A 16,123-nucleotide genomic window follows, 5' to 3' on the forward strand; every position below is an offset into this window, starting at 1 on the left:
ATCTTCCTCTTCAGGAATATTCAGTCCTCTGAATCCCCGGCTTGTTCTAAGCCTGTTAATCATTTAAAATAACCTAACACTGTAGCATTCATAGACAGAGGTTCGGACTGGGATTAAGATGGTGCCCCAGGATTAAATTACAATTACCATGACTCTGTGCTGGTACCTGCTGCAATATTACTGAATCTATTGGAACATCTGTTCCACACTTATGTGCCCCTTTCTGTGCAGCTATATGATCAATGAGTGATGTCAGTATGGAGTGATGTAGAGGATTATCAAGAAAACACAGCAGTAAATTTGTTATGTTCAGAGTCATAGCTCTTGTTATTGTTGCTGGGAGCTGAAAAGTCAGTCCCAAGATGTCACATTTTGTACCATTCAACAGTGGCCCACTGTTCCATAGCTCTAAGCACTCTGTTCCCCTTGAACATCCCTGCTCATAGCAAGTGCTGATAACTCTAATTAGGTCACACACAGATTGTGCCCAGTAGGGTCCTGTGTTTTGGAAATATGCTTGTGCTGTGAGAATGCCTGTGGGCATCTTCTTGCTCCTGTCCCCTTGAGAAACAGCTGTATCTTGCACATATCTGTGACAGTTTGAACCACTGTCACAAAATCACTGCACACCACCCCATTCCAGTAATACAATTTCTCTAATGCTGTACCATGTACCAACTGTGTGGGTTACTTCCTCTCCCAATGTTCCATCTAAATCTACAACCTGAAAACATTAGTAGCTATACCTCACTTACAGTATATTTATAGAGAAAAATAAGCAAACACTATCTCCCACCATTGCAAAACAATAGAAATCCCCAAATTACTATACTAACAAAACACTAGAATCAATTCAGACAACCCAAAAGATATTTCCTGCACAGCTGTTAAAATATCACAAGAATGAAATTCATCCACTAATTGCAACCACCAAATTAACATCTCAGTCAAAATACATACAAATTAAAACAAAACTCATTCATCATGTGCACATAATACATTCAGACACTCTCATTATCATGGTACATGAAGCAATAAAATATAAGCACTGTTAGCCAACCTAATGTGTTTTCTTTGGATTTGGTTCATTTTGATTTATGTACAGATTTGGGTGTTAGCACAGTGCATTTGTATACAAACTGCATGGCTGGCTCAATAACTTAACATATATGCATGAAGTTCAACAAGACTGGAACAGGAAAGGGAGGTAATGACAGTGGCACATAAAATGCCCTCCGCCACACAGCTTTGGGTGGCTTGCAGAGTATAAATGTAGATGTAGATGTAGATGTAGACATGTAAACTACATGTTTTTGGGGTACTCATCCATTTCACATAAATATTTCTGGTATTTATGATGCTAATATATCATTTATCCCATATCTCTTATATTGTATACCATAGGTTGGTTAGGAACAACAATTTAAAAAAGTTTAGAATATGCAACAATGAAAAATGATTAAGTTAAAAAATAATGTATGAAAAGGGATAAGGAAAAAATATATTATCCATTCTAAAGCTCCTTGGGCTCATTCTGATACCAGAAAACTGCCCATATAAAGTACATAGGACTAACGCTGACAGCCAAACGCTACAATAAGAATTCTTTCTTCTTAATGAGAATGAGGCAAAACAATTTTCATATCTTTGTTCGATTCTATAGAACACACCACAGTAAATCTTAACAAATAGTCCAGACACAATTAGTAAATATTTTGTTTCAAAAAATGAGCAAATCAGTAATAATGGTTAGTGAGTATGGGAAAGATTAGTTTAAGAATACCATACATGGATAATCTTTATTTCAGTCTGAACATGCTAGAAAATTATATCACATGTCATTTTACACTTCATAAAAAATAATCATCACTTCAAGGTCTCTAGCAAGATCCAAATTCTTCCATCCAAACTTCATATTTTGCAATGTCTCCTGCTGATACACTTTTTTTACATCTTGTTAATGCTTCATCAAAATCCTGCATAGTTACTGGTAGATCAACATCTTCTTTCTTGATTTTCTTAATTTCTTCTGGACTCCTGCCACATATTTTATGCCTCATTGCCATAAGGGCAGCATCCCTGAGAAAAGCACACAAAACATGAATAATTACACAAAGGTCTAATTTACTGTTTCAGGATCAAGTGGGGTGGTTTTTTTAGTAACATTCCATGCATTTTATACTGAGCTCTGGAATCTATAACACATTAGAATCCATAACTCAGTACCACAACATAGGTGACCTTCTGCCATTTGTGTTTGAATCCTCAGCATCAATTTGCATCTGAGTCAATACTCAAATGTCTGGTACAACTAAACTGAGCAAGCATTATTTTCTCTGATCTTGCCTGCTTCAAGTTTCTATACCATTCTGACAACAGCAATGATTGTCACTGCAAAGCACAACAGGTAATTAGTACTGGTTCATAAGCATCATGTGTCAGAAATATCAAGTGCTACAGTCTGATGTGACACCAGTTACTGTTTGTTATCACTCATTGTGTTCACTAGAGGCTGTGAGATAGACAGTGATATATTACAACTGTCCAACTGTACCATTTATTGCTATTTCATTGCATGATATACACTGCAATTTTTCACCATTTTAAATCCAATGTTTACTTAACACACAGCTTGTTGAAAAGCTATGATCTCTATCCATTGGCCTGCAATGTCATCTAAGTTGTAACCCATTGAGAATACTTATTATGTGATGAGGAAAAATTCCTTTCACTGTAGATAGAAACTGAAATTGCCAGAGAAATAGTGGAATGTGTTTTTATTTATTTATTCTGATACACATTCCATTTATCCATTATTGTGTGATCACACATGCTTGTGGAATGACTTGAAACTGTTAACTCATTTTGTATGTTTATGTCAATACAGAGTTTAAAATGTAAATTTCAGATATTACCTAAACACAGCCTTTGATTTATAAAATACAGTAACCATCTTTATAACTTACAGGGCACAATGTGATTTATAAGATCTAATTAAAGAAGAAAGAGACAATAAAACAGCAAAACACAGGTAGATATGGAAAATGCTCTTACCTGTGTCTGTTAATGAATTTGTCTAGAGAACAGAAACTTTTTCAAGATGAAACTGCTCCAGCTTACTTTTAAACATTCAGTTACTGCCTTGTAGGGATTTAATATGACTTGGAGGTGAGTTTAAGATTTTTTTGCTAGTGCATTTTACACATTTTTGCACTAGAGAAAATTCTTCAAGTTTTATTGTATGCCACATTTCCTTCTTGTGTTATGGCAATGGCAGTACTCATTCATTTATTTCATATTGAGAAGTATTGTGACGCATGAATGGCACGATCAAAAAGAGATTTTGAGAGGTAGTAATTAATATCTCTATTTGCTTCAAAAGATTAGGACATGAAATTTTTAGAGGCAGTCCACACACCACTCTGACAATCTTTCTCTGGATGATAAAGACTTTTTTCAGTATCAGTGAACTGCCGCACAAGATGAGCGACTGGAAGTAACCAAAATAAGGAGATTTTGAGACGTTGATGTCTCAGAGTTGGGAGATTATCCTTTTCAAGATTTGAAGGATGTGATGTTCACAGTTAAACCTGTTATTCATTAGTATGCCTAATTATTTCAAACAATATGCCCACTGTATCTGATGGCTCTCAAGTGCAGTGTTAATTTCTTATGGGCTTTCCTGATTAGAATGGAGGTAAATATAATTGGCTTTGATGAGGTTTATTGTCAGGGAATTTACTGTGAACCAGTTCAGAACATCTGCAAGTAATATTATGGCATTAAACTCTACATCTGTGGATGTTTTATAGTGTATCACAATGCTTGTGGATAAGAAATGGCAGGTGACTGAGGACAGAGTCTTGTAGGGCTCCATAATTTACCATTCCCCATTTGGACTCCAGCCCTCTTACCTACATGTTAATCCCATCTGAGATTATTTTCTCTTGTCTGTCATGTAGGTAGGATTTTAGCCTGTGGCTCAATTGTCCTCTGATTCCATACTGGCATCCATAATTCATGCTTCATACTGCGCAGAATTTTTCCTCTTTGAAAGTTAAACAAGGCTGCTTGTTGTCTGTCGGACTTATTAACTCTAATTTGTTATATGATATATGAGAAAATGATGGTTTCATGAAGTAGCTTAAATCATAACAGTGAGCAGTGATTTATTCATATAATGGTCTATTATGTTACAGAGATAAGTGTGACCTATTGTTATTTATGAAATGAAATTACTGTGTCAACCATTAGCAGTTGGGTCACTGTTACATGAGCTGCCATGCAGCATGACTGACAGTAGTACAGAATATTCAAAGTCTTTCAGTTAATACTATTACTAATATGTTTAACTACTTTATTTAGTATTTTATTAGTGACAGTCTACATTTATAAGCAAGAATATACTGATCATTCATGTAATTTTCTGTGAGTCAACCACTGGCATAAAAACTTGATCATAACAGGGATATTACTAATTGCCTTGTGTAATGCTGAGGTAAACACAGATGGATACCACTCATAACATGGTATTGTGATCACTGGCCTATTTATTTATGTCTCATGATGTGTGTGTTGTTCAGGTGATCTCCAAGATGCCAGTATGTTCTGGTGCATCATTTAACATAATGAAACAAGAAGATAATTAGAGAAGATAACACATTTCTCTTACACTATTTTCTAAGGTGAATCCTGTAATGCTGAATGACATGATATGTATTGGTGTCAATGGATAAATTAGTGCACACACATGGGTGCAGAAAGACATGAGCAATCATGAATCATGAATTGTGTGCTCTCAAGCACTATTATCTCCTCCAGCACTGTTTCATTTTTCAAGCCATGTCACATCTGTGATATTCACTGGAAAATCATATTTGTCAAGTTGCTTTGGTTATCAGCTTCCCTCATTTAAATGGAAGAAAGATGGTCATAATGTTCTGCCTTATTAGTGTACTTTGATTTTCAACAAATTGTATTTTACTTACCTACATACATTACTTATGTCTGATCCTGTGTAGCCCTTAAGGCTGTCAGCAACTTTGTTAGTATCTAGAGGAGGATCAACATTTACTCCTTCTAGGCATAGTTTCACCAAGGCAGATCTTGTTTTATCTGAAACAACATGAAACATCCTGATATCAGTAATGACAATCTGTGTAAAAAAGGGTCCATTACACAAAGTCTGTGAAAGAGAAATTGGAAAGGAAGAAACTGCCACATACAAATAATATAGGATTTATTCTGTGTAATGAAGGCGAATTAATTCTCATCAGTAACACAGACTGTGTGGATACACCAAACTCTTTACGACATCCACTGTCTCTAAGTCAGTTTACGGAATGTGCTCAAATGATGCAGTGGGTTTAAGATACATAACATAGTCTTCACTTGTCCAGTAGAACAAACTCTGCATATACTCTGTGTAGAGTAATTTGTTTTCAAAATTATTTTATACGCATAACATCCTCAAGATCACTACACAAATCTTGGAAGAGAGCCAACAGGTGGATAATTTACTCCTTCCTGTGCATTGCTAGGTTTGTATAAATGTTAGGAAATGTCATTTTTCACTGTTGTATTATATTTATGAAAGATACTGCTGTTTCTGTTTCAACTGCTATTGATTAATGTCAACAAACTTCCTTTCACTGTCATTTCCTGTTGCATTTTTCACTATGAACGTACTATTTTTTGCTCCATTAAAATTTTTCTTTATTGTGGTAATGGAGGATGTCCGTGAAGAACTGTGAGACGTACTCCAACTGCCAGTATTGGTGTGGCGTACACGTGGTATTATTGTACTGAAATACGTGAGTTAGGGGCTTGTGGTTGGTGAAAATTACAAAGGGATGAGCTTCTACTGATAGGCGGCAGAATTTTACTGCCTTGAACAATGCAAGCAACTCACAATCCTTAGCACTCCATGTGTGTTGCCACTCTGAAAGCTTCCATGAGAAGAAACTGAGCATCTGCCAGCTGCTGCCAATGCGCTGTTGAAGCACTGCACCTATAGCTGTCTGGTTAGCATTCATGACCACAGCCAGTTGAGTGTCGTGCACCAGGTGAGAGAGCAGTGTCACTTCTGCAAGGCTTCGTTTGGAGTTAATAGATCCTCTCTCCATTGCATACTACCAGTTAACAAGGGTCTCTCCCTTCAAGGTAGAAAAAAATGGTTCAAATGGCTCTGAGCACTATGGGACTTAACATCTGTGGTCATCAGTCCCCTAGAACTTGGAACTACTTAAACCTAACTAACCTAAGGACATCACATACATCCATGCCCGAGGTAGGATTCGAACCTGCGACCGTAGCGGTCACGCAGTTCCAGACTGAAGTGCCTAGAACCGTACTGCCACACTGGCCGGCTTCAAGGTAGGACCACGTAGCACCACAGTCAGAGGTTCCAGCAATGTGGTGGCATTAGGCAGATGGCACCGATAAAAATTTATCATGTCAAGATAGTGGCGTAAGCCTTTGTGTGTCTGTGGGTGCACCTTGTTCAACATCCCCTGCACCTTACCCAGTAGTGGCTCTGAGTAAATGCCCTTGAAACTCAATTTCTGTGACCCCAAACATAATTTTTGAGGGATTAATGACTATGCCGGCCTCGCTCAGCCACTGAAAGATGGTCGTTATGTGGCAGTGATGGCATTCAGATGACTTTGAATAGATGAGGATATCAGTGAGGTACATAAAATACCACAAATATGCCTCGTAAAATGCCATCCAGTAAATGCTGCTATGTCTGGGCAATATTCTGTAGACCGAATGACAAGTATAAGCTTTCAAAAAGAATGAAGGGCATTATAATTACTGTTTTCTGAATGTCTTCAGGTACCACAGGGATCTGCATGAACACCTTCGTGCAGTTAATTTTGCTAAGTATAACAGAGCCCACCAAGGCGTGGCTACAATTCTATAGGCGTGGTTTGAGGTATCGGTCTGGCACCGTTTGTGCATTTAAGGTAGGTAGTCTCCTCATGGGCATGGCACGGCCGACTTCCTTCCCCGTCCTTCCCTAATCCGATGAGACCGATGACCTCGCTGTCTGGTCTCCTTCCCCAAAACCAACCAACCAACCAATCTCCTCATGGGCACCAAAAATTATCTATCTTTGGCACAAATTGCAAGGCAGAGGACCATTGGCTACATGGTGGACGAACAATGCACTGTCACAACACGGCCTCGAACTCAGCCTTTACTACAGCAAGTCACTTGGGTGCAAGTTGATGTGGACAGCATGAGGTTGGTGGTCCACATGTAGTCATAATGTGGTGGACTGCTGAATGTTCGACATGCCTCAGTGCACAAGGCAGACAAGTGCGCTCTGGAAATTTGTCCAGTATATCTGCATATGATCTGGGGAACTTCACTAGTTTAACACTGAACGAGGCAGCCAGCTGTTACTGTAACTCTATTTTCAAATTTGTTGTCAAATCAGAAGGGCACTTGTAATGTCAGCTAATATGTTGTTGTGACCAAGGAAATTCGCACCCCGGATTGGTTTGTTGACATCAGCCACAACAAACTTACAAGGAAAGGTGCGACACAGTCCAGGATCCAAATTTCTGTGACAAGTGCTGTACATTTTTATTGTTGAGTTGTTTGCCACCATAAGAGATTGTCTAGGCCTTCCAGCAAGCTCTTAGCATAAATCAAGGGGAAAGAGACAGATTGGAACCCATGCAGATGAGGTACTTCACGCTGCTAGGCCATTCCATTTTGAGGAGATGCCTGGATATTGCACTGCAGCTGGGTGAACCTAGGCCCATTTGCAGCTGGCATTTGGGTGCAAGCAGAGAGGCCGACACTTTGTCGCTTTATAGCTAAAGCAGGAATGATACCAGCAGTGCCCACTCAGCTGATGCTCTAATGTTGTCGGCTTACCACCAGAATGGCTGGTAACACGCTGATGGTGGTGGGAGCCAGATCGGTGGTATCGAAATCTGTGCCACTATGGGGACTGCTGCTCTCTGTTTGTGAGTGTGCCAACTGGTCGACCTGTGTACTGCCACCTTTGCAGCCAGGTCTCGAACTAGGTAGGGCAGGTTGGCATCTGTACTGGTAACTACGGGAGACACATATCACAACAAAGCCAAATTTGCAGGCACGGCAACAGCATTGTAGGCTGCCACGGCGGTGGTATTGGGTGTTGTTGCCGGTGCGTCACACACCCTATCAGCCAAGTTCATGACAGTGTCCAGCTGCATTTCTGTTTGTGCAGCAATGGCTGCTTGCACTTTTGCTGGAAGGCTGCGCATCCAGACAGCACGCAATAGCAAGTCTAGGACCATGTCGGACTGTGCGAGGCTCTGAAAATGGCGCAGGAACTGCGATGGCCTCCTGTCATTGCACATTGAAATAAGCAGTTCTCATAATATGCAAAGATCAGCACATTCCTCAAACTGGGGAACTATCAAGAATGGGGTTCCACAAGGGTCAGTCTTGGGTCTGTTGTTGTTCTTAATATATATTAATAACTTGCCATTCTATATTCATGAAGAGGCAAAGTTAGTTCTCTTTGCTGATGATACAAGTATAGTAATCACACCTGACAAACAAGAATTAACTGATGAAATTGTCAATAATGTCTTTCAGAAAATTACTAAGTGGTTCCTTGTAAACGGACTCTCACTGAATTTTGATAAGACACAGTAGATACACTTCCGTACAGTAAATGGTATGACACCATTAATAAATATAGACCTTAATCAGAAGCATATAGCTAAGGTAGAATATTGAAAATTTTTAGGTGTGTCCATTGATGTGAAATTAAATTGGAAGAAACACATTGATGATCTGCTGAAACTTTTGAGTTCAGCTACTTATGCAATAAGGGTCATTACAAATTTTGGTGATAAACATCTTAGTAAATTAGCTTACTACGTCTATTTTCACTCATTGCTTGCATATGGCATCATATTTTGAGGTAATTCATCACTGAGGAATAAAATATTTATTGCACAAAAGCGTGTAGTCAGAATAATAGCTGGAGTCCACCCAAGATCATCCTGCAGACATTTATTTAAGGATCTAGAGATATTCACAGTAGCTTCTCAGTATATATACTCTCTTATGAAATTTGTTATTAACAACCAAACCCAATTGAAAAGTAATAGTAGTGTGCATAACTACAGTACTAGGAGAAAGGATGATCTTCACTATTCAATATTAAATCTAATTTTGGCACAGAAAGGGGTGAATTATACTGCCACTAAAGTCTTTGGTCACTTACCAAATAGTATCAAAAGTCTGACAGATAACCAACAAGTATTTAAGAAGAAATTAAAAGAATTTCTGAATGACAACTCCTTCTACTCCATAGAGGAATTTTTAGATATAAATTAAGAAAAAAAGAAAAAAAAACAAACAAAAAAATTATTAAAAAAATTAAAAAAAAACAAAAAATAAAAAAGTTGTTATATTAACTTAATTATGTTGTTAAATTAACTTAATTATGTCATGTATTGGAAAATTTGACTCGTTCCACATCATTACAAAATATCGTATTCATGATCCATGGAACTAGTATTAATCTAATCTAATCTAATCTAATCTAATCTCTCCTGTTGTCGCAGCAACTGATTCACCTGTTGTTCCCGCAGTGATGCAATTCACCTTATTAACTCCTCTGTTAGTCACTTATATGAAGACTATGTCGGCGTGGTGGTGATATCCCACACTTTGGCTGCATAGTCTTGATCTAGCTGGCTCATGACATGTCCAAATTTGGCGAGGTCACAGGTGATGTTGCTCATGAAAACTGCCTCCACTTGGCTGAACCACATGATTGGGCCACGGGGCCAAATGGAGGGCAGCCTAACCAAAACACACATCCTGTGCTTTCTGCCACTCCCGTAAACTTGTTCTCCAGTCTCTGGTTGCGCACTAGCAGCTCAAGTATTGTCTGTTGTACACTGTCTATTGTCTTTTGCAGTTCTTCCAAAGCTGTCACCTTGCCTTAGCGCCTAGTTCACGAAGTTTTGTTCGTGAACTCACTCTTCATACGCGAGGACGAAAGCGTTAGATCACTTGTGGTTCTGCATCACTCACACTGATGAAAGTTCATCACCGCGTATTTAGCGTAGCGATCGTGTTGGGGTCACCAGTGAAGCGGGAACGTGTGGGTATCGCCGCTTACATGTCAGTTGTAGAGTGATCTGACTTTACTGACACCCACGCACTTTGTTCGACGGTGTGGTAACAGGAAATTGATAAGTACACTTTCCGAAAATTATTTTGTCAAATGAGTAAATGAACAAGTGACAAAAATGAAATTGATTCGCAATGTCCATTAACCGTCGATCGCGATAATTGTCTTTGCATAACAGTTCCGCTCGAACACCGACCCCAGACGGTGTACCCTCCTCGGTGACGAGCGTGTCGTCTGGTTGTGTGAGGGCAGGAGAACAGTGGAAGCATGTCCGGAACAAAACGAATCTTTTTCTCGTGATCGTGGGGGTGCTGTGTGTTTCGCAGACATGATGAAGCAAAGGGAGAATGAAAAACAAAGATCCTTATGAGTCTGTGGGGAGCTCGCGTTAAGCTCGACCCTCCTGATCCGCGGACTGAAATTACAGAATCTCGAAATTCGCGTCTGTACTATACGACAGCTCAGTTGGCACTACCGTTGGTTCTTCTGCTGACTCGCATGTGTGCGTGCCACGTGGGACCGTCGTGACAGCTCTGGTCCTTTCACGCATTTTTGCGGCACCCCTTCCACAGACGCACCTGGAGCGATATTAGTTTGTTTTATTCACAGTGCATAGTTTAATTTTTGTTCCCACGTATTTCTTCGAAAAAGTGAATTGTACCTTTGTATTTTACTTTCTAGACTAGTGTTTACTATCTTAAGGCTTTTTGTATAAGTCTTAGTGCATTATCTTTGTGGGAGCCAACATTCTAGTGCAGTTTTGCCCCGTCATAAGCACTACAGTTATGTGATTCAGTTTGGATCTCGTGAACACTGGAGACAGTTCTCGCATAGTCAATGTCCGGTAGTCTCAGCAGAGCGATGTGTGTGTAGTGGGTGGGGGGGTTGAAATTCACATTAGGGGGACTTCCGGTAACATGACCTCGATTCTCTGCCATGACATTTGGAGCACTGCAAAATTATCAGTACATCATCTCGCTTTCTTATCGAGTGATTTAATGTCTTCCGTATTTGATTTCGTTTCGCAGTAAACAGAAGTGGGTTTCATCGCATTGTGTTCCTGATATATGACTTCCCGTGTGTATTGCACTCTTTGAACTGCACTGTGAATAAGCTGATTGTATTCTGCTCGATTTTTGCTTGCATCTGTATTGATTGTTGGAGTAAATAATTCCATATTTGTTTTCGTTTCATATAAAACAGAAATTGGTTTTGCTGCATAGTGTTCTGTTGACATTTGTTCCTGCCTACGAATACGAATGTGAACTGCCCAGTTTAAGTGCATTTTAAGTATATTTCTCATATCCTACTTTATTTTAGTTCACATCCATTCTTCATCTTTCTCCCATTTCACCCAGTGACTTACTAATATTTTTCCCACAGTTGACCATACATTTACTATTTAAATTTACGAAAATCATCATATGTTGTCTTACAAACTTTCCTCAAAGTTATATATATTTTTGATTACAGTTCTTTATAAATCTATCCTCACTATTTATTGAATTGTTGAGGAATGAAGATAACACTGTTTTAGAAGTTTTTGTTGGTGTGATATACCCAAAAAATGCAGGCATGTTCAACGCCACTAGAGTTTCTCACATTCATATCGTGTATCACTTTTCTTCTTCCTTGCTTTACACACTGCACAACTTCTGGGGGGTGTTTTCTTGATGGGATTGGGGAGAATAAACCAAACAAAACCTGAAAGTGTTTGCTTAAAACTCGTAAAATATCGAAAGAAATCGTGTGTGGTACTCACCACCAAACAGACCGATTTCTCAACTTTCCAATGGTATATTACATTCATGCCATCTAGTAACAGCGAAGAAGGAACACTAAGGAGGCGCTATAGCTGCTCGGTCCGTCTCACAGCTAGCAATGTAATGACGGACTTGAAATCTGTGGCTGGCTGTGACACAGCTGTATAAGCTGTATAATCCAATGGGTTTATGGGGACCTCCATTTAGCAGCTTTTGACAGTAATGCTATTCAACTTTATTACATCTTTTCACGCATTGTGTATGTATTTCTGCATTGAACTGTGTGGCTTCTTGCCACTGACCAGGAAAGTACTTGGGCTCGAACAAACACAAATACACCAAAATAGTGTGAGAAATAATGTAAAGGTCTCTTATTGCACTATTGATACTCCCGCATCTGCAAAACTCTGCAGTCGTCCGTTAGAGGCACTGCGTATGCCATGCCGCATTGCACTCTGACCTGCCGGTACGCCAGTCGGGACCAGTAGGGACGGTGCAGCGTGCCTCTGAAGTTGCGTTTTGTGACATTATTTGTGTATTGAAGCGTCAGATGGGTCGGCGATTGATAATCAATCCTGCTAATGTATTGCGATTGGTTGAGAAGAAGTTACGAAGAACCCTTCTTCGCGAAGATGGTATTGGTGTAGAAGACGAATCATTCGCATGTTTTCTGGTGTCTATTATAGCGCAGAAATATGAGCATAAGTTAGAAACAGATACTGTTTTTACACTAACACATAATGATGATGATAGGGATGATAATGACGAACAACTCATTGCAAACGGTAGTGCTACGGCAAGTGCGGGAAGAGGCGATGGAAGCAGTGACAGTGAATACCAACCGTCTCCTAAGAAGAAGGTTAAAGTTGCAAGTATCATCACGGCGTTTGATGACAACACACTCGAGAACATGTACGATGATTATTACGTAAGAGGTTTCGACACATACGACAAGCTTCTGAAAAGATATCCTAAACTGAAGTCTAAAAGCAATATTAAAAACATACTGGATTACGTGGCAAAGAAAAGAGAAGGAAATACAGTTTTCAAAGGAAATCGTACACTGCTGTTCAAGACCATCAAGGAGCGTGTAATGGCGAAATTCGATGAAGCGCGAGAATGCGGTTCCACCGTTCATTATTGGCATTTACAACATTGGGCATTGGACGTAGCCAGAAATCTCGGGTGTACAAACTTTACAGCTTCACTAGGATTTATTACTAATTTGAAAAAGGAGTATAGGATAACATCACGCCGTATCACTATGCTCCAAGCACAAAAAGATAAGGATGACGAAGAAGAGCTGATTGAAAGAGCTCAAACGTTTGTTGCTGACGTCAATGAGCATGTCACGAGAGAAAACATCGATATTAGTTCTGTATGGAACTGTGATCAGTCAGTTCAACTATGAACTTTCTTGTGACAGAACACTATCCACGAAAGGGGAGAGAAACACTGTCGCGGTGTTGCAATCAGTTAACTGTGCAACACATACACTGCTGGCCACCGTAAATGCAACACCAAGAAAGACAAGAGGTAGCACAACAAAATTTATTTTGTAGATAACATGTTGACCAAGTATCAAATGATTACGTTTACAGACGTCTGTGACATGTGGTTCCTGCCAGAATCAGTAGCCAGAGTAGCCGCCATTGTTGGAGATCACCGCTGCCACACGTCTCGGCATTGAGTCAAAGAGACGTTGGATGTGTTCCTGGGGTACAGCAGCCCAAGCAGCTTCCACGCGTTGCCAAAGATCATCTGGTGTGGCAGCTAGGGATGTAATCTGGGTCACTCGTTGAGCAACCATGGACCACATGTTTTCTATCGGCGAAAGATCCGGAGAGCGAGCCGGCCAGGGAAGCACTTCAATCTGGTTATTGACGAAGAACCTTTGGACAATGCGTGCCACGTGTGGTCGCGCATTATCCTGTTGAAATACGGCTGTGGCCGAGCCCTGAAGGTAAGGAAGGACAACTGGCTCCAGCACCTCGGATATGTAGCGCCGACTATTTAAAGTACCGGCAATGCGTACTAGAGGCGTGCGAGAGTAATATCCAATACCGCCCCATACCATAATACCCGGTGCAAGACCAGTGTGGCGGTGCATAATGCAGCTGTCCAGCATCCTCTCTCCACGGTGTCTCCACACTGGAATTCGACCATCGTGGTGCTGCAGACAGAAGCGTGCCTCGTCAGTAAAGACAACGTCATTCCATTCTGCCGTCCACATCCGTCTGTCATCACACCATTGGCGACGGAGACGTCTGTGGCTCTGCGTCAATGGTAGACGAAGCAATGGACGTCTTGCGGACAGACCACTCTGCTGTAAACGGCGTCGAATGGTACACGCAGACACTGGATGATGCGTTACAGACGCAATGTGCTGTACTATGGTTCGGGATGTCACTGAGCGATCCGTCACTGCCGTGCGCACAGTTTGCCTATCAGCACGTGCAGTGCTGCACCGAGGTGAATGCGATCGACCACGTCGGTCCTTCGTACCCTCCTGCACCCAACGGTCACATATCCGCATTACAGTTGTTTGGTTTCGTCCAACATGACTAGCGATTTCTCTGTATGATAATCCACAATCTCGGTAAGCCACTATCCTTCATCTGTCGAACTCGGATACTTGATCAAACGATGTTCGCTGTTGTCTACGAGGCATAACTGATCGTCTTGTGAAACAACCACGAGGTAAACACACGTGCCGAACGTACACTCGTCGAAATCGCCATGCCTTAAATGGCGCTATGAGGTGGCGCCACAGGCGCGCATGATGTGCGTCTGCGCTGAAATTCTAATCAGTTGCATATCTCATCACTGCAATTCCACGGTGTAAATTTCACTTGATTCGGATGCTTCCTTCAGGGTGTTGCATTTACGGTGGCCAGCAGTGTAGTTACACGAGCGATGTTGCTATATCAATGGACGATTCCACGAATCCAGTGGAAAGTTTGGACCCCGCGTGTAAGGGAAATAGAAACGCGGGGCCCTCCAAATGTCGTCGTCGATGCAAGTGTGAATGGGAAGATGACGAAACAACATCTGAAGACGTTTTTTCTGTCAGTTTTGAATCCACATTTGTCGAGAAAGTCATTAGTACTTTGTGACTCCTGGTCTGGACATAAGGATGAACGAGTACTACTGGAAGCACCTGGTGGAAAACATGTAGATTTAAAAATCATTCCGCCTAAAACTACAAAATATGCACAACCTCTGGATGTGTATTTCTTCAGGCAATATAAAATATATGCCGAGAGAATAAAACACTTCATTAAACTACGCTCCAGTAATATGCAGCCGAAATTGCACGACAGGTTCTTTATCATGAATATGCATTCTGTCATTTACAATCAGTTATCTGCGGGAGTGTACAGACCAATGTTTCGTTACGCGTGGCAGAACGCTGGCTACGATATTGGTGAATCATCCAACAACTTCAAAAGTGTCATTGACGTGGCGTTCAACACTGATATAGAATATGCAAATACGCCGTGCGATCAACTTGCATTTCTTCACTGTGCGTTTTGCAGTCATTCGTATTGCTCGGAGCATTTTAATGACATTCCGCATTTACATTTATAGTTAAGATTGCTGCATTGCGTATGGCGTCTACAATTACATCTACAGTGATATCTAGAGCATGACTGCAGAGTTTTGCAGAAAAACGACACCCACCAGCACATTCAGAGGAACATAATGGTCCTGTAACCAAACGTTCATACAGATCTGTTTGTTCGAGCCCAAGTACTTTACTGGTTAGTATGTTTTGTAATATTAGTGACAGAGTTCTTAGTTATTGTGCCATATATTATAACTAGAAAAATTATTCTACGTCGAAGTACATATTTGTACATCGGATTGTGTGCTATAGTTTGAAAACACTTTCACTGAACTGAATACTACTGCATCTAGCAAACTCTAGTTATAGAGGATTCACTAGTAGATCCAATTATGAAAGCTTGTGTGTGTGTGTGTGTGTGTGTGTGTGTTTGTGTGTGTGTGTGTGTATGTGTGTGTGTGTGTGTGTGTTTGTGTCTGTGTTATTTCCTATCAAATTTTCACTGGTGTGGAAGGATGATTGTAGTGCATTGTATTGTCAGTAGTCCCTGTTACAGGTGTCCGTTACTACGTCCACAAAGGATACTTAATGGCAAGAAGCAACACTATACAAAGCAGAAATACATACTTACTTCAT

General features: G+C 40.5%; 1 protein-coding gene across 1 annotated transcript in view; it reads right to left on the minus strand.

Moving 5' to 3' along the window:
* Window positions 1–1,827: 1,827 nt before the first annotated feature.
* The window catches only part of LOC126470841 (katanin p60 ATPase-containing subunit A-like 1), a 108,915-nt gene continuing 94,619 nt past the window's right edge, over window positions 1,828–16,123 (minus strand). The window contains exons 6-7 of the mRNA XM_050098856.1: window positions 4,989–5,115; window positions 1,828–2,079 (exon numbers count right to left, since the gene is read on the minus strand). Coding sequence (XP_049954813.1) covers window positions 1,881–2,079; window positions 4,989–5,115 — 326 coding nt within the window. The 3' untranslated portion in view covers window positions 1,828–1,880. The remainder of the gene's footprint in view (window positions 2,080–4,988; window positions 5,116–16,123) is intronic.

The sequence above is a fragment of the Schistocerca serialis genome, chromosome 3 (assembly GCF_023864345.2).
Source record: "Schistocerca serialis cubense isolate TAMUIC-IGC-003099 chromosome 3, iqSchSeri2.2, whole genome shotgun sequence".
NCBI lineage: Eukaryota > Metazoa > Arthropoda > Insecta > Orthoptera > Acrididae > Schistocerca > Schistocerca serialis.